The 26,831-nt window shown below is 42.9% G+C and overlaps 2 protein-coding genes and 4 pseudogenes across 2 annotated transcripts in view; 3 read left to right on the top strand and 3 right to left on the bottom strand.

The window, feature by feature from the left end:
- The window catches only part of LOC105486341 (mannosidase beta), a 135,490-nt gene that overhangs the window by 101,426 nt on the left and 7,233 nt on the right, over positions 1 to 26,831 (bottom strand). The window contains exon 2 of the mRNA XM_011749197.2: positions 96 to 190. Within this exon, the coding sequence (XP_011747499.1) occupies positions 96 to 190 (95 nt within the window). The remainder of the gene's footprint in view (positions 1 to 95; positions 191 to 26,831) is intronic.
- LOC112427469 (keratin, type II cytoskeletal 8 pseudogene) overlaps positions 851 to 26,831 on the bottom strand; it is a 33,080-nt pseudogene continuing 7,099 nt past the window's right edge.
- On the top strand, positions 7,873 to 8,130 carry LOC139362357 (protein MANBAL pseudogene; annotated as a pseudogene).
- LOC139362356 (uncharacterized) lies at positions 14,756 to 25,332 on the bottom strand (annotated as a pseudogene).
- LOC105486339 (small ribosomal subunit protein uS14) lies at positions 14,760 to 15,052 on the top strand. Its single transcript, XM_011749192.3, has one exon. The coding sequence runs from the start codon at positions 14,785 to 14,787 to the stop codon at positions 14,953 to 14,955; it is 171 nt and encodes a 56-aa protein (XP_011747494.1). The 5' UTR covers positions 14,760 to 14,784; the 3' UTR covers positions 14,956 to 15,052.
- LOC105486340 (ribosome biogenesis protein WDR12 pseudogene) lies at positions 24,725 to 25,969 on the top strand (annotated as a pseudogene).

Genomic DNA, 26,831 nt, shown 5'->3' with positions numbered 1-26,831 from the left:
TGTAACCTAAACAAACAAAACACAAGATTTTTGCCTAGATAGAAAAAGAAGAAAAGTTCAAATAATAATAAAAATACACCCACAAACATACATACCTAATTTCAAAGGGGATTTTAAATTCCTTGCTGTAGGTCCAGTTATCCAAAGAGATCCATCTGTAGTTAAGGTCATTAAATCTGTAGTAAGAATCCTGTTGATACAAGGTAAAAATTATGGTAGATGGTTAAATATGCACAAATAAATCAATAAAACAAACATAAAATAAATTATTAACAACAGCTACTTATCACCTAAAAATTAATGAACTTTTAGGCTAGTAGTACAAACAGGTAAGATCGTTAATACTGAAAAATGTGAAAGGAAAATTCCAACAAATTACCTGAAATGAATTAATTCTCTGAGATATAAATAATACAGCTTCATTATTAAAGAAAATGGGTGGTTAAGATTGGCTTCCCCTTGGAGACAGGGTTTTACCATGTTGACCAAGCTGGTCTCAAACTCCTGACCTCAAGTAATCAACCCACCTCAGCCTCCCAAAGTCCTAGGATTACAGGCGTGAGCCATCGCGTCCAGCCTACAGTTTACTTTGTGTACTAATCTGTTTCACTCTCTAAATGAGCAAAGTGGGAGATCACTGTCATGACCGAAGTTACATGGCCAAGACAAACTATGGTCTGGGAGTCCCAGGTTCTCCTGTGTGGGCACTTTCCTAGCAGATGCTAAATGATGGGAAAGTCTGGGTCTCATGTTTCTGTGTGGTCCTCACCTCACTTGACTTCTGTTCTTTCTGTTTGCTCTGGGCTTCCGTGCTCTCATTGATACAGCTCTCAGTTTTCCATTGGTCCATATCCCATTCTGCCTTGGACACCTTTGCTTCTTGCTGCTCACTGATGAAACAGGAGGTCTGTCCTGGAGATGAGCTTGGTACAGGACAACTGCACGTGGATCTCAGAGCAGTCCCTCTTCAAGGTCCAGATAACATGAGAAATGAGTCTTCTCACATCATTGTTGGGGATGAGGGGCCGTAGTTGCTGGTTTAGCTAAATTTCAAACTGATCACCTGGGGATAAGAGCAGTGGGTAACTGAAGCTTTTGGGCTCGGGGGACAGGCCAGTGCCCATGTTGTTGTATTCCCATTGTGTTTCACAGTCTTCTCTAAGTTGAATACAGTGCCAACAAAATGTGCCTCAGGTGGATGGTTGTAGGTTGTGTTTTCAGAGACGGTGCCTTCTGGCATAGTAGTGTTCTCCATAAAAATGCTTTGTTCAAAGGCATTTCTTGCAGTGGCATTTTTAAAACATTCTGATGGAGCAAATACTTCCAGAAAAAGATTTTCCTGAAGACTCGGGTCTCCTAAAGATGAAAAAGCCCCTTGTGAAGGGGCATTTATGAGGCTCTTCGCTGCAGAGAATGGAGGCGTCTTTGCGAGAAAAGTCTATTGAGAGAACTTTTCTGGAATGTACAATTGGTTTTAACTCAACTTTGCATTTTCTAAAACCAAAATGGGTAAGTCTTTCGATCTGTTTCTGACCTCAGGCAGGGCTTTTGCAGGGGTGGAGGCAGAAGGCACGCCCATGGAGAAGGGTTTCAGCAAAGAGGAGACTGCTGCCTTATGCTCTTGGGTGAATGAAGGCTTGACATAGATGGCGTTTCCTGCTAACTTCTCATGCACCTGTTCCATGTGAGGCCATTCCAGCTCCCTTGGAGCTGGACTCCGGAGCCTTTTTTCTTTGGCAGCGCTCTCCACAAATGCCCAGGCACCCTGTTCCCTCCTGTTGCTCTGCTTTCCCACCTGTTTGAAGTGACTTTTCTGGATGCTCCTTGGGCCCATGAGGATTCTCTTCACTCTCTGCAGGCTTTTGCCTACACTTTGAATCTTAGCCAGGCTGTTTTCCTGTGGTTGGACAATTTCTAATTTCATGAGTTGTTGGACGCAGGCTGAAGAGAGGGACTCTTTGTATGGTTTTTCAGAATACCCATCTTTTACATTTGAAAAAAACAGGTAACCATAAGGTTAGCTGTTGGCAGAGCTAGCTGAGGTTTTATTTTGGACAAAAAAAAAAAAAAAAAAAGCAGTTGAATTGTTTTGTAGCCGAAGGCATGGGCATGGGGGGTGCCCAGGTAGTAAACTCCCCTGTGGGTAGACTGAGGGCTAGGGCTGGGCCTCAAGTGGGTCTCCGGTTCCCTGTGCTTCTCTTCCGCTCTCCAGGAGAGCCGCAGGAGGGTCAGGCTGGGAGGGGCTGCCGCAGCTGTTCACTTGGGCAGGATGTCAGAGGACTAGGACACCAGCTTCCCATCATGGGTCTTGATCTTCACAAACACAGCCCTGGTGGTGCTGGTGCAGCTGAAGGAGGTGGAGCCCACGCCAGAGCCAAAGCAGGGGCTTGTGAGGCCTCCATAGGCCGAGTTCAGACCACCTGCATAACTGCTGGTGGTCTTCGTATAGATACTCATGTTCTGCATCCCAGACTCCAGCCAGCTCTCCTCGCCCTCCAGCAGCTTCCTGTGGGTGGCTATCTCGATGTCCAGAGCCAGCTTGACGTTCATCAGCTCCTGGTACTCAAGCAGCTGCCACGCCATGTCCTGCTTGGCCCGCTGCAGGGAGACCTCCAGCTCGGACAGTTTGGCATTGGCATCCTTAAGGGCCAGCTCCCCACGCTGCTCGGCATCTGCAATGCGGGCCTCCAGGGAAGCCCTGTGGCCTTTGAGGCCCTCAGTCTCAGCCTGGAGTCGGCTGATGTTCCGGTTCATCTCGGAAATCTCAGTCTCTGTACACCACAGGTCATCCTTGTGCTTCCCAGCCAGCGTCTGCAGCTCCTCATACTTGATCTGGTACATGCTCTCAGCTTGGCCTGGCTGCAGTTGGCGATCTCCTCGTATGGCGCCTTGACCTCAGAAATGATGCTGTTCATGCCCAAGGAGAGACTGTTGTCCATGGACAGCACCACAGATGTGTCCGAGATCTGGGACTGCAGCTCCCAGATCTCCTCTTCATATAGCTGCTTGAGGAAATTGATCTCATCAGGCAGCCCTTCCAGGCGAGACTCCAGCTCTACCTTGTTCACGTAACCTTCATCCACATCCTTTTGATGAGGACAATTTCATTCTCCACCTCTGCATGCTTATGGTTCTCATCCTCATACTTGTTCTTGAAGTCCTCCACCAGCCCCTGCGTGTTGCCAAGCTCCGCCTCCAGCTTCAGCTTCTCCTGGCCCAGAGTCTTCAGCTGCCGCCTAAGGTTGTTGATGTAGCTCTCGAACATGTTGTCCATGTTTCTCTGAGCTGTCTTCTGCTGCTGCAGGAGGCTCCACTTAGTCTCCAGCATCTTGTTCAGCTACTCCAGGAACCATACCTTGTCTATGAAGGAGGCAAACTTGTTGTTGAGGGTCTTGATCTGCTGCTTCTCCTGGGTGTGCACGGCCTGGATGTTGGGGTCCATCTCCAGGTTAAGAGGGCTCAGCAGGCTCTGGTTGACCGTGATGGCGGTGATGCCTCCCATGCCACTGGCCCCACCATAGCCTCCACCCAGGCCACCCCGGAAGCTGCTGCTGCCCACTTGGGAGAAGCTCGAGGAGCTTATGTGGTCACTGTGTAGGAGTGGCTGCCGAAGGCCCAGGGCCCAGAGGTGGACACCTTGTAGGACTTCTGGGTCACCCTGACAGACATGGTGGAGGCAGAAGTGGGGGCAGGAAGGTCGAACCAGATGGAGATCCCAGAAGGAGCGGAGAAGCTGCTTCTTGGTCTTGTCAGTTAACTTTACCACATATCATCTCATGACCGGAGGAATTTACAAGAGGGTATATCCACGTTTCTTGTGATTTATCCACGTTTCTCGTGACCTTCCCTGTGCTGCATGCAGGGTTATAAGTAGGGTTTGCTTAGTGTAGCAAGTCTGGTGACCTTGCTGTGGCACTTAGATAAGGGTTCAGGAATGCAGTTGCAGAGTATTCAGGGTAAGGGTCAGCTGCACTATGGCAGGGAGGCGGTTCCTGGGGCAGCTTGTCCCTAACAGTAACAACATTGAGTCTACATCTTACAGATTTTTCTATAAGAAATAAGGCAAGACGTAATTTAGTGCGTCATTGATGTCCAGCTGCTCACTCCCAAAGCCTGACAAGTTGATGCCATTGCTGTCTGAGGCCATCTCCGGCTCAATAGTCAGCTCAGTGCTCATGTGCTTTTTCCGGGCTTATAATACCTTCATGAATGCTCCTTCTGGATTCCCTACAGATGCTTCTTCAACTGTCATGTAAGATACAATAAGTCTTCTGAGTTTCTCTTATAGAGTTTAGCTTGTTAATTTCCTTATCCTTTGTTCTCAAACTCAACTTTCTTGTTCTTCCTTGCCCCTAGTTACCGTAAACAGCCTACCCTCTTCCCATCAGCTCTAGTCAATAACTCACATCTGTTCCCTTGGTTACCTGTACCCCATGTTCCCCTGAAACTGCACGTCTCACACGCTCCACCTCTGTCCTCCTCCCCTTCTGTATTCAAAACAATATGTACAAATAGACAATCGGGTCAGCTCAAATTGTGCGATCCAACCCCAGTCCATGGGGGAGTGGCACAGAGATAGGAACTGTGTTAAGGATAAAAACCCCTGGTCTCCTTTGTTCTCTATGCTCTTGCGATCTTGAGTGACGCAAGTGGCACCCTTCTGCAGAAGTAAATTGCTTTGCTGAAATAATTAAAAAAAAAAAAAAAGATTGGCTTCCCCTTTTAAAACGAAACACAAAACCACCAAGGTATCAGCAGAGAATGAATGAAAGACTGAATCTATGGTGTGTAGCCAGCAGTCTCTCATTGCCCTGTGGTTCTCACTCTGCTTTTTGCTGCCACTATCCCAGCCGGCCTCCAGGGGGAATACTTCTCCACTGCCCAAAAGTCAGCTCAACTCCCTTCCACTCACTGGATTCATTTAGCATTTCCAGTTATTTTTCACTTCGCTAAGTGAGCACGAAAAGGATCTCTACAGAGAATACACAGGCAGCACAGATACTACAAAACTTATTAACATCAGGTTTCTTATATTATCCTACCTCACAGCAAACTGCCACCCACAGGCCACATGCAGCTCACTACATGTTTCTGTGTGGCTAGCAAGCTAAGTAAGAATGGACATGTGCCCATAAATAAAGTTTTACTAGAGCACAGCCATGCCTTTTCCTTTACATTTTACATATGGCTGCTTTCATGCTATAGTGGCAGAGTTGAGTAGACATGATGGAGACCATCTGGCCCTGGAAGTCTAAAATATTTAGTATTTAGCTCTTTACTGAACACATTTGTTAACCCCTGCCCAAGATGACTGGCCTCCTAGATGTTCATAGATGTTGCTCCATCTCAGTGTCTAGACCCATGTCTGCCTCTTCATAAATCCTTAAGTCTTTCTTCTCCTATCCCTTTCCACTCTTCTTCCACTTTTTTTTTTTTTTCTGAGATGGAGTTTTGCTCTTGTTGCCCAGGCTGGAGTGTAATGGCGCAATCCCAGCTCACTGCAACTTCTGCCTCCCAGGTTCAAGCGATTCTCCTGCCTCAGCCTCCCTAGTAGCTTGGATTACAGGCATGCATCACTACACCTGGCTAATTTTTTGTGTGTTTTTAGTAGACATGGGTTTTCACCATGTTGGTCAGGCTGGTCTTGAACTCCTGACCTCAGGTGATCTGCCCACCTCAGCCTCCCTAAGTGCTGGGATTACAGACGTGAGCCACCGTATCTGGACTCTTTCCACTCTTTATCTCCCAGAGGAAGACTCAAGACAGGAGGCAGAACAGAAAGTGGCAAACAAATCTTTTCAGTTCATCTATCCATGAACAATATACAGAAGGAAATCGTGCAGGCATGGAGGGGCTTCCCCTCCTTTGTCAGGAACAGATTCAAGTATTTCCTTAAGTACTAAAACTCTAAGTCGAGAAGGAAAAGCCAACACTAAGTTCCACACAGGTAAGAGCCGGATGACCACGTTAAGATGGCAATGGCCAGTTAGGCAGTTGCCCAGGGCAAAACTGTAAGAGGCACTACATCACTGGGTGTGTATCAAGATCAAGATAGGTATCTGCCAGAAACTGATCCTAACTGGAAGAAATATTTTGATAAGCTACTAGGGGAGAGAGTGACTGACTGATGAGATTTAAAACAACAGGTAATCACCAAACTGGCTTTTAAGGTCTGGTTAATGGGAAGGTTTTGTTCTGTTAAATGCCGTGTGCCAAGCCCAGCCAACTTGCTTTCTTTTCTGCTCTTCTCCCACACAGGACTCGGCCTCTCCAATGAACAAACATGGAACACATATTTACAGATGCAGGTCTGAAGAGGCACCTAATTATTAGCATGACCATGTCACTCCCCCAAGCCCTATTTATAACTCTACACTGTGGACTTAGTCCAATACAGTTAAAAATATCATAAGAAGGAAGGTGTGAGAGCAATTCAGCCACAACACATCAACACACTAAGCCCAGGCTCTGGCTGATGATCTGTTTGGCAGGGCATAAGTCTCCTTCCCGTCTCCCAGCTCCCTGAAGGAATTTGCAAGTTGGTTCAAGAGGGCAATCTTCCCAGATATATTTTTTCAACACAAACATAATTTATAGGTTAAAATTTTATCTTACTTTAAAGAGGCCTATCTGAAAAAGCTACATAATGTATGATTTCAACTATATGACATTCTGAATGTTAAATAAAAATTATAGGAGGCTGTTGTTGACTGAGCTCCTGTACTAGGCCTCAGCAGAGCAGATCAAACCAAAATAGTCACTCATGCTAAGTACCACTTAATCAAAATGAAACTTTAACGAAGCAGGTAGATCCGCAAACAGACCAGTTTTTCCTGAAAACTTGAGATTCCAGTTCACCTGAGTAAGGAAGTTCTCTCTGCATTTTTTTGAAACAGGTTTTGCTCTGCTCTGTCACCCAGGTCAGAGTGCAGTGGCACAACCATGGTTCACTACAGAGTCAACCTCCTGGGCTCAAGCAATCCTCCCAGCTCAGCCTCCTGAGAAGCTGGGGCTACAGGTGTATGCTACCATGCCCAGCTAATTTTTTATTTTTATTTTTTTGTAGAGATGGGGATCTTACTATGTTGCCAAGGCTGGTCTCAAAATCCTTAGCTCTAGCAATCCTCCTACCTTGGCCTCCCAAAATGCTGAGATTACAGACGTAAGTCACCACACTGGCCGGTTCTCTCTGCTTTTACCCTTTCTAGAAAAGTAACCTGAAGTAATCTCATGTTAATCAATCAGTTTTTTTCCCACTGTTCTGTTTCTTTGTTCCTTACAAAACCCACTATACTTCCATGAAAGTGCTCACTGTATTTTGTAGAATGGATGCTTTCCTGATTCATGAATGACAAATAAAAAACAATTTTATCTTCGACTACATTTGTTGTAATTTTGTCTTTTGACATGGAAAAGAAAAAACTATGGAGACAGTGAAAGGATCAGTGGTTACCATGGGTTAAGTAGAGGAAGGCATGAATAAACAGAGCACAGAGAATGTTTATGGCAGTGAAGTTATTCTTTACAATATTGCAACGGTGAATACAAGTCATTTGTATTACATTTGTCCAAACCCACAACATGTACAACCAAGAATGAACCCTGATGTAAAGTGTGGACTTGGAGTGATAAAGACCTGTCAAGTCTGTTCATTGATTCTAACAAGTGTACCACTCTGGTGGGGAATGTTGAAGAATGGGATGCTATGCAGGCAAGGAGGCAGGAGGTATGTGAGAACCCTCTGTACTTTCTGTTCAATTTTGCCATGAACCTACAAAGTCTACTCTTCCAGGGGAGTGGGGCGGCAGTGCGAGAGTTGGCTCTGAAGAGTGGTGAGTCAGAAGAGACCTCAGGCAGCAAGCAACTTGGGCCATGGCCTCTGACCTAGACTTCTCACCTCCAGAGGTGCCCAAGCCCACTTTCCTGGAGAACCCGCTACGGTATGGACTCTTCCTGGGAGCCATCTTCCAACTCATCTGTGTGCTGGCCCTCATCATACCCATTCTCAAGTCCCACGAGGCAGACGCTGAACCATCAGAGCCCAGAAGTGCTGACGTGACAAGGAAGCCCAAGGCTACCGTTCCTTCTGTGAACAACAGGCCCAAGAAAGAGACCAAGAAGCAGCGGTAAAAGAGGAGGCCCAAGGAGCCAGACGGGCAGGGAGAGGGACATGGGGACAGCCCTCCTGGGAATCTATATCCTGTTCTCCCCCTCCGTCCCAGGCTCAGCATCTGAGCAGGCTGTGACGCCCTCTGACCTCAGAGATCTAGACAGTCATGACAGTTCCCAGGCTCCAGCTGGGCAGTCCACCACTTCTTCCTCCTTCTGCTTCTGTGATGGTTTAGAGTCAAGGGGACTGAAACACACTGTGACTGTATTAGGAGGTTTGTTCAGAAGTTGGGTCAGCTTACAGAGTCACATTTTCTTACTTAGTCATGTGTCCAGCCTTGAGTCACCCCCTCCTTGTGAGTTTACACTACATTTTGGAGTTATTGTCTAATGCTGAAAAGCACACCCTCTCCCATTATTTGTGCACTACGGATCTCCTGCTAATCAGTCACCTTTTTTTGCTGCTGTGTAGACAGAGCCAGACCTCACCTGTTTGTTTAGGCCAAGACGCCATGGCCATGCAACGTTAGTGATCCCACTAGCTGCAACAGCCAGGCCCAGAAAATGCCTGACATGAGAGCCAGCAGACGGCCAGCAGATGGCCCAGGCCAGGGTAGGCAGTGCCTGCTTCTGCTCCATCAGGTGCAGGGGATTTGGCTGAAGGCATGCATAGTTCCTGGGCACAAACTTCCTGAGCTTCTGAAATCGGAGGCTCATCAATTTCAGACCAACCTCTTTTCAACCCTTCAACCCATCATAGCACGCTCAAGGTGTGCCTTTTACTTCCACCTGTACATCCCCCATTCCTTCAATTCTTTCATTCCCTAACCAGTGAGAGTTCCTGGTGGAAGTGTGGTGAATAAACTGACATGCATGCTAAAAAAAAAAAAATAGTCTATTAAAAATTTTTCTCTTACTAAGAGAAAATACCAAAAAAAAAAAAAAGTTATAGAGGTTTAAATTACATTTAAAATTACTATTCCAAATGCTAATCAACCAACTTAATTTGGTTCCAGATTGGTCTGACCCTATTTGATCATACTGAAATTCTGAGCCTTATTTAGAGCAAATAGCAGCTCAGGGTTACCTCTCATGACTAAGGACCCATATCAGTCTGAGTTGTTAAGCAAACCCATGAACCCTAAAACAAATAAGAGTATCATTTGTCAACCATTTACTACACATCAGCCTCTAAAGTAGGCACTCATACACTCTTATCTTCATAATAAACATGTACAGTAAATACCATTTAATAGAGGAAGAAACTAAAGCTCCAAAAAGTGAAGTAGCTTTCTTGAGGTCCCACAACTAAGCAGAAGTATGTACACTGAGGAAAGAAACGAACCTAGTCTAACACCAAGGTCTGAATTCTTTGGACTATACTACAACGCCTCATGCTGCATATACTTACACGTTTATACCAGCTGGTAACTGCAACAACAACAATAATAGTTAAAAGTTACTGCCTGTGACCCTACTGGAGTAGGTACTATTATCATCCCCATTTATCAACAAAGACTACGAGGCCCATACTCAAATGGCTATTTAGTGGTAGAGGACTGACTCAGAACCAGGAAAGATGGCTCCAGGGTCCATATACTTAGTCATTACCTAGTACTACCGTTAATGTCACAACACCATCAACATTTACAACGTCAGTGCTACTTATAAAGCAGCAACCATGAAACAAACATGCCATGTGTGCGCCTCGGCTAGTTATTTATAATTGACACCGTATTTACTCTGTTTACTGTACATCAACAAACCATGTGTCATCAGAGCATGCAAATGACAATATCATCAGTCTCATTTTCTCAGTAAGCTTCTGGACTCCATCATTATGCCTGATTATAGATATAGAGACTACTTAACAAGGTATAGCTTTTCTGCTCCCCAATTCTGCTTCAGACCAATGTCAGACTTGGGATTTCAGGAGCCAAGCAAAATATAACAGTACTGAGAAAAGAAGCACCGGAAAGAGTGAGTCCCCAGCTCGAGCTCAGGGAAGCCACTCCTGGCCTATCTCACAGAGGTCTTTGGGGAAGGGAAGGCACCCAGGAGAACTGGAGGGGAGTCACAGGGTGAAGGAATCTCCCGGATGAACTTTGTAATATTTTCGACAAGCATGAATCTTCCTGAGCAGAATCCAGGAGCTTGGGGGTGGTGAAAAGGAAGTACAGATATGGGTACAGCCAAAGGTGTGAGCAGGTGGGGAGGGGTGAGGCCTGAGAACCATGCTTGCTTTCTCAGCAGGGAGGCTTATAGCCTGGGGCAAGATCTCAGCCCTGCTCACCAGATGCCTGGATATAAACTGATATAAACTCAATGCTGTTGGGGGGGCACACTAGGAGTGAGACTGGTCTTGCTGGCTTCATGGAAGCTGGGTAAGGCCTGTCTTTTTGTTTTGTTTTGTTTTGTTTTTCGAGACGCAGTCTCGCTCTGTCGCCCAGACTGGAGTACAGTGGCACGATCTCTGCTCACTGCAAGCTCTGCCTCCCGGGTTCACGCCGTTCTCCTGCCTCAGACTCCCAAGTAGCTGGGACTACAGGCGCCCGCCACCACGCCCAGCTAACTTTTTTGTATTTTTAGTAGAGATGGGGTTTCACGCAGGATGGTCTCGATCTCCTGACTCGTGATTCACCTGCCTCAGCCTCCCAAAGTGCTGGGATTACAGGCGTGAGCCACCGCACCCAGCCGGGTCAGGCCTGTCAGTGCTGGCTTTTCCCCACTTCCCTAGTGACCTGTGTGATGCAGCAGAGGCAATCATAATCCCCCTGGCAACATAATTCCATTAGCCTGAGAACCCCATAGTGGTCATGGCAGGCCCCACTCAAAAAGAGTCTGAGCTCAGACCCGCCTAACCCTGTCCTCACCTGATGGATTTTCTCTACCAGACCTGGTAGCCAAAGACAAATGACATAAACCCTTGGGACCTCTATGGCCCTGCCCATCACCTGAGAAACCCAAGTACTCATCCTGGCCAATGTAGGGCAAGATTATATCCCCCTTCTACTACTGCAGCTAGTGCTTTCTTGAAAGGGCCACCTCCTGGCCAGAGACCAATCAACTCAAACTGATAAAAGAACAACCCTGCTCTAAAGAAGAAAACAAGTAATTCCACTGCCTGCAATATCCTGGTTAACCAGAAGTACTGAGTCTGTTCACACAACAACTTCACTGCTAGCATAACCAGCATTTGAGAAAGCCAGTGCACTAAACGAAGCTACAACCAAGGACTTCCACAGATGTCGCTTCATTCCCCTGCCACCTCCACTGGAGCAGGTGCTGGTATCCATGGCTAGGAGACCTGAACATGGATCACATCACAGGACTCTTTGCAGACAATCTCCAGCATCAGCCTGCAGGCCAGTAGCCCTGCTGGGTGGCTAGACTCGCAGGGCAATAACAATCACTGCAGTCTGGCTCTCAGAAATCCCCGTCCCTAGGAGAAGGGGGAGAGCACCACATCAAGGGATTACCCCATGGGACAAAACAATCTAAACAGCAACTCTTGAGTTCCAAATCTTTCCACTGAAACAGTCTACCCAAATGAGAAGGAACCAGTTAGAGTGACTCTGGTAATATGACAAGGTTCTATAACACCCCCAAAAGATCACACTAGCTCTCCAGCAATGGATCGAACAAAGAAGAAATCTCTGAACTGCCAAATAAACAATTCAGAAGGTTGATTATCGGGCTACTCAAGCAGGCACCAGAGAAAGGTGAAAACCAACTTAAAGAAATTTAAAAAACAATGCAGGATATTAATGAAAAGGTCTCCAGAGAAACAGATATCATAAAGAAAAAACAATCACAACTTCTGAAAATGAAAGACATACTTAGAGAAATGCAAAATACACTGGAGAGTTTCAACAACAGAACTGAACAAGGGAAGGAAAAAAGATAAATGAAACAAAAACTAGTTTTGTGAAAAGATAAACGAAATTGATAGACCACTAGTGAGATTAATCAAGAAGAGAGAAGATCCAAATAAGCTCAATTAGAAATGAAATGGGAGATATTACAATTGATACCACAGAAATACAAAAGATCATTCAAGGCTACTATGAATATCTTTATGTGCACATACTAGAAAACCTAGAGGAAATGGATAAACACCTGGAAATATATAATCTTTCCAGATTGAAACAGGAAGAAATAGAAACTCTGAGCAGACCAATAACAAGTAGTGAGGTTGAAACAGTAATTTAAAAACTGCTGACCAAAAAAAAGTCCAGGACCAAATGGATTCACAGTTGAATTCTATCAGATGTTCAAAGAAAGATTGGTACCAATCCTACTGAAAATACTCCAAAAAATAGAGAAAGAGGGAATTCTCCCTAAATAATTATATGAAGCCAGTATTAGCATATACCAAAATGAGAAAAGGACATAACAAACAAAAACTACAGACCAATATCTCTGATGAGCATAGCTGCAAAGAGCCTCAACAAAACACTAGCTAACCAAATCCAACAGGATACCAAAAAGATAGTACACCACGATCAAATGGGTTTCATACCAGGGAGGCAGGTACATATGCAAGTCAATAAATGTGATACATCCACATAAAAAAAGAATTAAAAACAAAAATCATATGATCAACTCAACAAATGCAGAAAAAGCATTTGAGAAAGTCCAGCATCCTTTATGATTAACATCCTCAGCAAAATTGGCATAGAAGAGACATACCTTAAGGAAATAAAAGTCATCTGCAACAAACCGACAGCCAACATTGTACTGACCAGGGAAAAGTTGAAAGTATTCCCCCTGAGAACTGGAACAAGACAAGGATGCCCACTTTCACCACTTCTCTTTGACATAGTACTGGAAGACCTGGCCAGAGCAATCAGACAACAGACAGAAATAAAGGGCATCCAAATCAGTAAAGAGGAAGTAAAATTGTTGCTGTTCACTGATGATATGATCATATACATAGAAAACCCTAAAGACTCATCCAAAGAGTTCCTTACCTGACAAATAAATTCAGGAAAGTTTTGGAATACCAAATCAATGTACACAAATCAGTAGCACTCCTACACACCAACAGCGACCAAGCTGAGAATCAAATCAAAAACTCAACCCGTTTTACAATAGCTGCAAAAAAATAAAATAAAATACTTAGGAATATACCTAACCAAGGACATGAAAGACCTCTACAAGGAAAACTACAAAACACTGCTGAAAGAAGTCATAGATAACACTAACAAATGTAAACACATCCCATGCTCATGAATGAATAAAATCAATATTGTGAAAATGACCATACTGTCATAAGCAATCTATAAATTCAGTACAAGTCCCATCAAAATACCATCATCATTCTTCACAGAACTCACAAAAGCAAACCTAAAATTCATATAAAACTCAAAAAGAGCCCACATAGCCAAAGAAAGACTACACAAAAAGAATAAATCCTGAGGCATCACATTATCTGACTTCAAACTCTACTGTAAGGATATAGTCACAAAAACAGCATGCTACAAGTATAAAACCAGGCACATAGACCAGTGGAACAGAATAGAGAACCCAGAAATAAAGCCAAATACTTACAGCCAACTGATCTTTGACAAAGGAAACAAAAAGATAAAGTAAGGAAAGGACACCCTATTCAACAAATGATGCTGGGATAATTGGCAAGACACATGCAGAAGAATGAAACTGGATCCTCATCTCTCACCTTATATAAATATCAACTCGATAGATCAAAGTCTTAAATCTAAGACCTGAAACCATTTAAAAAAAACTAGAAGATAACATCAGAAAAACTCTTCTAGACACTGGTTTAGGAAAAGACTTCATGACTAAGAACCCAAAAGCAAATGCAACAAAAACAAAGATAAATAGATGGAACCTAACTAACCTAAAAAGCTTCTGCGCAGCAAAAGAAATAATCAGCAGAGTAAACAGACAACACACAGAGTGGGAGAAAATCTTCACAAACTATGCATCCAACAAAGGACTAATATCCAGAATCTACAAGGAACTCCAATAAATTAGCAAGAAAAATCAAATAATCCCATCAAAAAGTGGGCTAAGGACATGAATAGACAATTCTCAAAAGAAGATAGATACACAAGTAGCAGAAAAATAAAAAAATGTTTAACATCACTAACTATCAGGGAAATGGAAATCAAAACCACAATGAGATACCCCTTTATCCTGCAAGAATGGCCATAATTAAAAAATCAAAAAAAAAAAAAAAAAAAAAAAAAGGATGTTGGCACAGATGTGGTTAAAAAAAGGAACACTTTTACACTGCTGGATGGAATGTAAACTAGTACAACTAAGGAAAACAGTTAAGGAGATTCCTTAAAGAACTAAATGTAGAACTACCATTGATCCAGCAATCCCACCATTGGGTACCTACTCAGAGGAAAAGAAGTGATAATATAAAAAAGACACTTGGATACACATGTTTATAGCAGCACAACTTGCAATTGCAAAAATTGTGTTATATGTGGTATATGTTATACATAATACGGAATACTACTCAGCCATAAAAAGGAACAAAATAAAGTGGAGTTGCAGACCACTATTCTAAGTGAAGTAACTCAGGAATGGAAAGCCAAGTATTGTATGTTCTCACTTATAAGTAGGAGCTAAGCTATCAGGATGCAAAAGGCTTAAGAATGATATAGTGGCCTTTTACCTCGTTGCACTTCGGAGAGCAAGATGGGTCACCAGCAGCTGTACTGGAGCCACCCGCGAAAATTCGGCCAGGGTTCTCGCTCTTGTCGCGTGTGTTCAAACCGGCACGGTCTGATCCGGAAATATGGCCTCAATATGTGCCGCCAGTGTTTCCGTCAGTACGCGAAGGATATCGGTTTCATTAAGTTGGACTAAATGATCTTCCTTCAAAGCATTATCCAAGGTCATCTACTCAGTGAAAAACCATGATAGTTCTTTGTACATAAAATAAACATTTGAAAAAACCAAAAAAAAAAAAAAAGAATGATATAGTGCACTCTGGAGACTGGCAGGTAAGGATGGGAAGAGGGTGAGGGATAAAAGACTACACACTGGGTGCACTGTATACTGCTTGGGTGATGGGTGCAACAAAATCTCAGAAATAACCACTGAAGAACTTCATGTTACCAAACAGCACCTCAGCAGGTCACAGTTTTTTTCCTGGTAAAGTGACCCAAACCTTCATTCCTGAAGGGTCTGGGCCATGTGTAGTCCTGCCCAGATTGGGCTGTTGTAGTTTCTCATTGACCTTAATCTCAGGGCATGGTAATACAATGAGACACCCCAAGGGATCTCCTGTATTCCATGCATACTCTTCCTTATCTCCACTGTGGAGTAGTAGACTGATTTTGTCTTGATAGTCTGGGTCAATCACCCTAGCCAACACTGTAATTCCCTTCTTATCCTGTTGACTTAAACGTAGGAGGAGCCCGAAGTGTTCAGGTGGTAATCTTAACTTCTAGTTTAATGGAATCATTGTGCCTCCTGGTGGCAGCATTTCTCCCTCTGGAACTGAGACTTCTAGACCAGCAGAATGTAATGTTGCGGGGACAGAAAGAAAATTTTGCTAGTGGATCACTAGGGGTGATGGTGAGTGGTTCCACTTCCACTTCCACCCCTTGATTCCTGGACCTATGAATCTTGCCTATGGGAGAAACAGTACCATATATCGAATTCTGATTCAGAGCATACATGGTCTTCTGGAGAACTTTGCCGCAGGCCTGAAAAGTATCGTCACCTAGTTGGCATTGTAATTGTGACGACAGAAGGCCATTCCACCATTCTATCAATCCAGCTGCTTCAGGATGATAGGAAACATGGTAAGACCAGTGAATTCCATGAGCACAAGCCCACTGCCACACTTCTTTCATTGTAAAGTGAGGGCCTTGGTCAGAGGCAATGCTGTGTGGATTACCACGATGGTGGATAAGGCATTCTGTGAGTCCATGAATGGTAGTCTTGGCAGAAGCATTGCGTGCAGGATATGCAAACCCATATCCAGAGTAAGAGTCCATTCCAGTGAGAACAAACCTCTGCCCTTTCCATGATGGAAGCGGTTCAATATAATCAACCTGCCACCAGGTAGCTGGCTGATCACCCCCAGGTATGGTGCCATATCACGGGCTCAGTGTCAGTCTCTGCTGCTGGCAAATTGGACACTCAGCAGTGGCCATAGCCAGGTCAGCCTTGCTGAGTGGAAATCCATGTTGCTGAGCCCAAGCATAACCTCCATCCCTGCCACCATGGCCACATTGTTCATGGGCCCATTGGGTGATGACAGGGATGGGTGGGGAAAGAGGTTGAGTGGTATCCACAGAATGAGTCATCCTATTCAGTTGAGTATTAAAATCCTCCTCTGCCAAGGTCACCCATTGGTGAGCACTTACATGGGATACAAATATCTTCATAGTTCTTGACCATTCAGAGAGGTCCATCCACATACCTCTTCCCCAAATTTTGTCACAATTTTCTAATCATGCTTCTTCCAAGTCACTGATCACCCAGCCAAACCATTGGCTATAGCCCATGAATCAACATATAGCTGCACATCTGGCCATTTTTCCTTCCATGTAAAGTGCACAACCAGGTGCACTGCTCGAAGTCCCGCCCACTGGGAAGACTTCCCTTCACCGCTGTCCTTCAGCGATGTCCTAGAAAGGAGCTGTAGTGCTGCAGCTGTCCACTTTCAGGTGGTGCCTCCATATCATGCAGAACCATCTATGAACCAGGCCCTAGTCTTCTCTTCCTCTGTCAACTGATCATAGGGAACTCCCCATGAGGCCACTGGTGCAGGCTGGGGGAGAAAAGACAGGGTGGCAGGAGTGAGCCACTTCTGCCTTCGAGCCACTTTCTCATGTAACTTAATTGTGCCTTCAGGACCTGCTTGAGCCCAATCATGTATATACCACTTCCATTTGCTGTGCACAACCCACTCTATGGCTAGATGGGTCAGAAAGCACCCACTTCATGATAGGCAGTTCAGGTCGCATAGTGACTTGATGACCCATAGTCAAAGGTTCGGTTTCCACCAAAGCCCAGTAACAGGCTAAGAGCTCTCTCTCAAAAGGAGAGTAGTTATCTGCAGAAGATGGCAGAGCCTTGATCCAAAATCCTAGCAGCCTCTGCTATGATTCAACTATGAGGGCCTCCTAGAGACTCCAAACATCATCTCTATCTGCCACTGAACCTCAAGCACCATTGGATCTGTTAGGTCATATAGCCCAAGTGGCAGAGCAGCTTACACAGCAGCCTGGACCTGTTGCAGAACCTTCTTCTGTTCTGGACTCCTCTCAAAACTGGCAGCCTTTTGAGTCACCTGATAAATGGGTCAGAATAACACAACCACATGCAGAATGTGTTGCCTCCAAAATCCAAATAGGCCCACAGGGCATTGTGCCTCTTTCTTAGCTGTAGAAGCGGACAAATGCAGCAACTTATCCTTCACCTTAGAAGCAATATCTCAATAGGCCCCACACCACTGGACCCCTAAAAATTTTACTGAGGTAGAAGTTCCCTGAATTTTAGTTGGATTTATTTCCCATCCTCTGGCACACAAATGTCTCACCAAGTCCAGTACGTTTGCTACTTCTTGCTCACTGGATCCAATCAGCACACTGGTCCAGCATAATGGACCAGTGTGATACCTTGTGGAAGTGAAAGTGATCAAAGTCTCTTCAAACAAGATTATGACATAAAGCCAGAGAGTTGATATATCCCTGAGGTAGGACAGCAAAGATATATTGCTGGCCTTGCTAGCTGAAGGCAAATTGCTTCTGGTGGGCCTTATGGACAGGAATGGAGAAAAAGCCATTTGCCAAATCAATGACTGCATACCAGGTGCCAGGAGATGTGTTAATTTGCTCAAGCAATGAAACCACTTATAGTACAGCAGCTGCAATTGGAGTCCCCACTTGGTTAAGTTTATAACAATCCACTGTCATTCTCCAAGATCCTTCTGTCCTCTGCACAGGCCAAATAGGAGAGTTAAACATGGATGTGATGGGAATCACCACCCTTGAGACTTTCAAGTCCTTGATAGTGGCACTAATCTTTGCAATCCCTCCAGGGATGCGATATTGTTTTTGATTTACTATTTTTCTAGGTGGGGCAGCTCTAAGGGCTTCCATCTGGCCTTTCCCATCATAATAACCCTCACCCTATAAGTCAGGGAGCCAATGTGGAGGTTCTGCTAGCTGCTAAGTATGTCTATGCCAATTATGCATTCTGGCACTGGGAAATGACCACCCGATGAATCCAGGGACCCACTGGACCCACTATAAGTCAGACCTGAGCTAAAACTCCATTAATTACCTGATCTCCATAAGCCTCTACTTCAACTGGAGGACCACAATGACATTTTGGGTCCCTTAGTATCAATGTCAGCTCAGAGCCAGTGTCCAGTAGTCCCTAAAATGTCTGATCATTTCCCTTTCTTCAATGCAGTTACCCTGGTAATAGGCTGGGGGTCTCCTTGGGGAAGGATGGGAGAAATATTAACAGTATAAACAGTCACTAGCATAGTGGGGTCCTTTTCAAGGAGACCCAGCCTCCCCTTCATTCAAGGGGTTCTGGGCCTATAAATTTTGTAGTTGAGTGACTGCAGTTCCCACTGTTAGATCTGACATACACAGAGGAGCAATTACAGGACTCTTCAGAGATGCAGTTGCTGCCGTCAAAAATCTATTTCGCAAAGCATTTGTCAAGGGTATATCTTCTGAACCCTCCCAGCTGGGATGGGTAGGTCTAAAGTGACCAATCCACTCCAGCATCCAATCTCCCTAAACCTTTGGATCCCTTCCTCTGCATCAAACTGAGAGAGATCAGGCATTTCTAGCTTGCTCACAGTGGGCCATTTTTTATCCATATTTCAGCTAACCAAGCAAATAAACTATTAGAACCATTAAAACTTTTTTAACTCCCAGAGCTGCAACATTAAAAGCAGAATCTCTATTTAGTGGGTTCAAATCAATAAATCCAGCCTGATCCAACTCTGTGTTCCTTCCACCATTATCTCACACCCTTAATATCCATTCCTGTGCCCGTTCTCCAGATTTCTGCTTATATAAATTAGAAAATCAAGCAGTCCTTTTATAGTGTAGCACACCTCCTCATGGGTCACTCTGAACCTCACCTCTAGGGGTCCACTGGGACTTTAGTCTAGGTATAGGTCTAGACTAAACAGGGATGTTGGGGGTGGCTCTTGAGGAGAATCAACATTATTTTGCCTGGCAACTGCCTCAGAGGAGGCCATCACTGTTGCCTCAAGCAGTGCAGGGTTTATCTCCTCAGACAAAGGTGGGAAGGTTGATGGCAGCATGGGTTAGGGAGGGAATGTTGCCACTACTGGAGATGAAGAAGCTGTTTCTTCTGTCAAAAAAGGTTCATCAGAGTTTACAAGCTCAGCGTCCCCAGCTTCATCAGGCCCCCTACACATCCCCAGTCCAAGTTGCAGGGTCCCATTCTTTTCCAATCAATGCCCTCACTTTAACAGTAGACCCCTGGAAAGGCTGTGCATGCACCTTTCGTGGCAGGTCAGCCACTCACATGATAAGAGCTTGTGTCTATTTTTCCACAGTTTCAGCTCTTTCTCTATAGGAGATAAGACTCTCACTCAGGGCAATCTAGCAGGGGTGAGGCTCAGTACTGCTTCTGAAGCTGGGAGTTATAATCCCTGAGCTCATCATTTTTCTTTCATCACTTTGTCCAGTGAACGTAGGAGCAAGCAACCAGTTTTATTATGTTCCTTGTCTCTCCACATATGGTCAAAGGTATTATGTTTAGAGTCACTAAACTCCTTGCCTCTCACAAGCAGTGAATCAGGAGTATCAAATGCATTTATTTTGCATAACTCTCTAAACAGTTCATGCCAAGGACTATTGGTGTTCTCCATACTTTTAGAAATAGAGTCCTTAGGCCAGACGCGGTAGCTCACATCTGTAATCCCAGCAGTTTGGGAGGCCAAGGCGGGCAGATCACGAGGTCAGGAGATCGAGACTGTCTTGGCTAACATGGTGAAACTCCGCCTCTACTAAAAATACAAAAAATTAGCCAGGCATGGTGGCGGGTGCCTGTAGTCCCAGCTCAGGAGGCTGAAGCAGGAGAATGGCATGAACCCAGAAGGCAGAGCTTACAGTGAGCAGAGATTGTGCCACTGCACTCCAGCCTGGGTGAGAGAGCGAGACTCCATCTCAAAAAAAAAAAAAAGATACAGAATCCTTAGCATTTTTTGGTCTAATCAAATTAAGCAGTCAACTCCAGAAACCCCAAAATCAATAAAAGAACTCCATCCTTAATATTCTGTTCCTCTAGAACTACCCCTGGTACCAAAATCTGTATTAGTCAGGGTTCTCTAGAGGGACAGAACGAATAGGATAGATAGATAGATAGATAAAGGGGAGTCTACTAAGGAGTATTAACTCACATGATCACAAGGTCCCATAATAGGCCATCTGGAAGCTGAGGAGCAAGGAAGCCAGTCCAATTCCCAAAGCTGAAGCACTTGGAGTCTGATGTTTGAGGGTGGGAAGCATCCAGCACGGAGAAAGATAGAGGCTGGGAGGTTAAGTCACTCTAGTCTTTTCACGTTCTTCTGTCTGCTTTTTATTCTGGCTCTGTTGGCAGTTGATTAGATGGTGCCCACCCAGAATAAAGGTGGGTCTGCCTTTCCCAGTCCACTGAGTCAAATGTTAATCTCCTTTGACAATACCCTCACAGACACACCCAGGATCAGTACTTTGTATCTTTCAATCCAATCAAGTTGACACTCAGTATTAACAATCACAGTGTTTCATTCAGAAGCTATATTCTCCAAACTTCAGTTTCTCCTCTGTCAAATAGGATCTTCAGCTATGACTCTCACTTCAAAGGGTACACAGGTACAAGAGATCAGCCCACAAGTCTGGCAACATGTTTTGGTCAACCTTAACATTATATTTTTATAAAATCCTTAAGTTAGTAAATATTGTTTCCCACCTAACACAGCTCTAAGTGAAAAAAGTTGCAATTTAAGGAGAGTCCTTATTTTCTGACCAAAGAGACTACAATTTAAAAGGGAAAACGAGACAAACCATTTGCTTGGCCCACTATAAGTGCCAGGCGTTATGCAAGGTTTTTAAGGAGACACAGAGACAAGTGACACCTGACTAAAGCGTAGCGGTGGGGTTCCCAGCACTGGAACTCATGAAAGGTTAGAATAAATGTCTGGAGACAGATTCCTAGCTGATAGGAAGAGTCAGAGGAGGAGATCACACTTGCTCAGGGAGTGAGGCTGGGCAGCTACATGGTTCCACTGCCTCTGAGACAAAGCCAGGAGGTGACTGTAGCCGACAGGTGGAAGACGCAGTTGGTGAAATATTTTCTGCATGGGTTTGAGCCCCAGCTTAATCCTAATACCTGTGAGTCTTTGTGAAGCTCATAAAACATCTCTGTACACCTGTTTTCTCAGTTCTATAACGGAGATAGTAAGCATACCTACATGCCTCATAGGATCAGTACAAGGAGTGCACGAGATAATTATCAAAAGTGCTTAGAACAGTTATTGGTACATAGTGTGCACTTAACAAATGATAGCTATCATTTCTATTACATGTACTGATCTGAAATGATATCTAAGATATATTAAGTTAAAGAAAAAAGTCAATATAAAACTATATATATATATATATAGAAGGCAATCATCTGTGGGGGGAAAATACATAAATCCATATATGATTATCTGTCTGTATATGTTTATAACATATATGGAAGAATACACAAGAAACTGGTTAATCGTGGTTGTTTCTATACAAGGGAACTGGAGACCTAGAAGACAGGGATGCTTTTCATAACATAGCCTACCTTTAAAACTGTTTACTATTGGCCAGGCAAGGTGGCTTATGCCTGTAATCCCAACATTTTGGGAGGCCAAGGTGGGCGGATCACGAGGTCAGGAGTTCAAGACCAGCCTGGCCAACATGGTTAAATACCATCTCTACTAAAAATACAAAAATTAGCTAGGTGGTGGTGGGTGCCTGTAATCCCAGCTACTCGGGAGGCTGAGGCAGGAGAATCACTTGAACCCGGGAAGCAGAGGTTGCAGTGAGCCGAGATAGTGCCATTGCACTCCAGCCTAGGTGACAGAGCAAGACTCCATCTAAAAACAACAACAACAACAACAAAAACCGTTTAGTATTTATATGCTTTACCTGTTTCTAAATGTCATTAAAATTAATTTATCTCTTTTTAAAAAAAAGAAAACAATGAGCTAGGTTGATAGTGGTAGAAATGGTAAGGAATGGTTATAAGACACTATAGATTGGACTTAAAAGATCCAGTACCTAACAACAGACATGAGGGAAAAAAAAAAAAAAAAAAAAAACGGATCCAAGATCCTAGGCTTAGTTTACTGAGAAAATACTTATGCTTTTATTGTAAATAGGTAAAATAAGAGAAAGTAAGGGTTGGGAGAATTGAGAGAAGAAATATTTGGATATATGGAGTTTCACATGCCATGAAGACACTGAGGTTGGAGAGTTGAACAGAATTTCTAGCTGGAAATCAGGTGAGATGTGGTGGTTAGACACAAGCATTTCAGCAATTGTGGTACAGAAGGGATGGTTGAAACGAAGAGAATTCCAAGAGATGGAGAACACAGAAAGAAGTGATATGTGAATTAACCCTGAGAAAATATTTACATTTTTTGAGAGCTCTTAGCAAATGGGGTGATTTTAGTGGTATATTTTGAACAAAAGTATATTGTACTCATGTCTCTATTTTCATCAGACACATTTGAATTAAAATAATAACTGTTCCATTTGTTTACTATTTAGTGTTTCTGCCAATAGGCAGCATGCAATGGTGAAAAGAACATCGGTGTTTGAATCCTTGCTCCATCATCCATTAGGTGCATAATCTTAGGCAATAACTTCTCTGAGCCTCAGTCAATGTGAATTATTATACCTTTTCCAGAAGGTTGTTGTGGAAATTACATGAACACGTGCACGTGAAAGGGCCAAGAAAAGTGCACCACACGTGGAAGACATAAAATAAATGCTACATGAAAATGAATTGTATAGGCTGATTACATATATTTATACTTATATACGATAAGGACCAGCCAACGCTTTCCTAAAAATTCAGCTCTCAGGTGGTCCTTTGATTTTCAGTTCGGGGCCATACAAAGCAAATCCTCCCATACCCTAAACGCACCTCATGTGGCATCAAACAAAAGAGCCTATGTCCAGGTTTAAGGATCAGGATTTTTTAAACCATTTTTTTCCAAATGAGGGCTTAAAAACCTTGGACTTTTCTCTTCCCAGAAATTGAACAACGTTATTAATTGACAACTATTTCTGTTTAAATTAAATTTCAAATGCAGAGTCATTAGCTATTTTATCTCCTTAATGTCACACTTGATAGATGCAGTCAACCTTTTTTTTTTAATTTTACTTTAAGTCAGTCAAATTTTTAGAAGAAGACATACATATCTTTAAAGGGTCATTTCCTAAAAAGCTTTTGAGATCATTTCACATCACAAAATGATCACTAAAGCCAAACATTTCATTACTTTTTCTTTTTTAATTTAAAAATATTTTCTATCATTCCCAGTATTAAAACAAATATTTCATTCTTACAAGTCTTAAGATCTCTGTGGAAGGTTAGTATAACAACCGGAAAACCTTCTGTTTTAAGAAAAAATGTATGTTTAGTCATTTTGGATTATAATAATGGGACTTTCTTCTCTGAAACACATCAAAAATATTTCACGAGTCATAATGGTATTGTGGTTACGCTGAAGAAAAAGGAAGTCCTTATCTTTTAGAGACCCATACTGAAATGTTTGTGGATGAAATAATGTGATAACTGGGATTACTTTATAATACTAAGGGGGCCAGGAGCAGCAGCTCACACCTATAATCCCTATACTTTGGGAGGCTGAGGTGGGAATATTGCTTGAGCCCGGGAGTTTGAGACCATCCTGTGCAACATAGGGAGACCCTGTCTCTACAAAAAAGAAACAAATTAGCTGGGTATGGTGGTGTGAACCTGTAGTCCTAGCTACTTGGGAGGCTGAGGCAGGAGGATCGCCTGAGTCCAGGAGGTGAAGCCTGTAGTGAGCCATGACCATGCCACTGCAATTCAGCCTGGGTGACAGAGTAATACCCTATCTCAAAAAACATATGTATAAAATAAAAAAATAACAAAACAAAATAATAAGGGATGGCACAGTGGATAGAGATGAAACAAAATTAGCCATGAATTGATCATGTTGAAGCCAGGTGATGGATACATGAAATTTCATTTTGCAAGTATCTGTATTTAACTATTTGTTTGAAATTCACCAAAAGTTTAACAAAATTCACATAGAAACTGCTTATTTGCTACTTAAAGAATACAAAAGTATAATGTACACTGATGCACATACATTGTTAGAATGTACTTATGAGTGATAACCTGCAGATTGGAGACTCCATAGACAGACTCATGGCTCCTTAGAAAGAATGACTGTGGGTGGAGGAGACCCAAGCAGAAAAAGCAGAGTCCAGGCTTAGAGTGCAGCTTCTCGCTTACCTGTGCAGTCTAATTTTGAGTGGCCTCTTTGTAGTTAAGAGACAGGAGCTCACATTCTCTGTCTACTAACCCAAAAGCCTTGTGTGTACTCCTTGCCATGGCTCAGCTCCAAACACACTTCTACACCGATAACAAGAAATATGCCGTAGATGATGTTTCCTTCTCAGTCCCTGCCACCTCTGAATTTGCTGACCTTAGTAACACCATCAATAAATTACTAAAGGACAAAAATGAGTTCCACAAACATATGGAGTTGTATTTCCTTATTAAGGGCCAGTTTCTGCGAATGTCCTTGATCAAACACACGGAACTGGAGAACATGTCATCAGAAGTAGTTGTGAAAAGAGAATACGTGAAGTACACAGCACCCCAGCCAGAGCAATGCATGTTCCATGATGACTGGATCATTTCAGTTAAAGGGGCAGAGGAATGGATCTTGACTGGTTCTTATGATAAGACCTCTCGAATCCAGTCCTTGGAAGGAAAGTCAATAATTACAATTGTGGGACATACAGATGTTGTAAAAGATGTGGCCTGGGCAAAAAAAAAAAAAAAACAGTTTGTCTTGCTTATGTTTGAGTGCCTCTATGGATCCGACTATTCTCTTATGGGAGTGGAACAGAGAGAAACAAAGTGAAAGCCCGACTGTGCTGCCGAGGTCATGCTGGAAGTGAGAGTCTATAGCTGTTGATAACTCAGGAACTAAATTTTGTAGTGGCTCCTGGGATAAGATGCTAAAGATCTGGTCTACAGTCCCTACAGAAGAAGAAGACGAAATGGAGGAATCCACAAATCGACAGAGAACACAGAGCAGTTAGGACTCCCATAGTGACCGTCTCTGGTCACAAGGAAGCAATTTCCTCAGTTCTGTGGTCAGATGCTGAAGAAATCTGCAGTGCATCTTGGGACCATACAATTAGAGTGTAGGATGTTAAGTCTGACAGTCTGAAGTCAAACTCTGACAGGAAATAAAGTGCTTAATTGTATTTCCCATTCTCCAACTTTGTAAGCAGTTAGCATCTGGAAGCACAGATAGGCATACCAGACTGTGGGATCCCTGAACTAAAGACCATTCTTTGATGTCACTGTCCCTAACTTCACATACAGGTTGGGTGACATTAGTAAAATGGTCTCCTACCCATGAACAGCAGCTGATTTCAGGATCTTTAGATACCATTGTCAAGTTGTGGGATACAAGAAGTTGCATGATCTGGCTGCTCATGAAGACAAAGTTTGTAGTGTAGACTGGATAGGGACACAGTGCTACTTTTTCAGTGGACAGGCAGACAATAAATTGTATTCCTACAGATATTCACCTACCACTTTCCATGTGGGGACATGAAAGTGAATGATAAATTGATCATAGAGATTCTTTATACAAATGAAATTGGTAGAAAATCATGAAATTACATTGATGCATATGCAGAAAGCAACCGTTCAAAGTTTATATAATGTTTTCACTCTTCATAACAGCTAACATTTAACTATCTTTTTCTTATTTTGTATTTATAATACAATAGTTTGTGTTTATAAAATGAAAAGAATGATTGTGACTAGCTTGTTAATCACATGTATAGCTACTATGATGTACTCTTATAGTTTATAGTTAATAAATTTACACATCTAAAATATATCTTTCTCTGGCCATTTGCCCCAATTGCATGTGAAGAATATAAGGTAATAATAAAATTTACAGAAAAAGTACTAAGTATCTGATGCCTGCCACTTTTTGGTATATGTGTATATTTACATACTTATAATTTTTATTTTTAAGTGTAGACTTTGAATAAGAACACATCTTTATAATGGGGTCTATGACGCTATTTGAAATAATTCTGGATCTATATTTACAGACACAGACAAATATATTCACGATATGTTTTAAATGTTAAAGTAGCTAACAAAACCACCTTAGGTGATGATTTCATTTTTATGTTATTATATTTGTCTATATACACTTAGAAAACAATGTGGAAAGATAAACACTAGTAATTTTACAGTGGTAAAGACTTTTATATCTGCTTTATATTAGGTGTTTTATTGGCTTTTCTTCCTTCTTTATATTTTCTGTATTTCTTTTATCCAATGAACATTAAATAAATACATATTTTTAAAAGAATTTTAATCTTTTAACCTTTTTAAAGATTAAAAGAGAAGGAATAACAATATTATATCAGTATATGGGAATTTAGTGCATGATAAAA

The sequence above is a fragment of the Macaca nemestrina genome, chromosome 3, assembly GCF_043159975.1.
Source record: "Macaca nemestrina isolate mMacNem1 chromosome 3, mMacNem.hap1, whole genome shotgun sequence".
Taxonomy (NCBI): domain Eukaryota; kingdom Metazoa; phylum Chordata; class Mammalia; order Primates; family Cercopithecidae; genus Macaca; species Macaca nemestrina.
Note: the sequence above shows the minus strand (reverse complement) of the source record. Positions and strands in the feature narration are given on the sequence as shown.

What these genes read in the sequence shown, in the direction of transcription:
- LOC105486339 (XM_011749192.3), top strand. Translation starts at nt 14,785, where the DNA reads ATGGGTCACCAGCAGCTGTACTGGAGCCACCCGCGAAAATTCGGCCAG.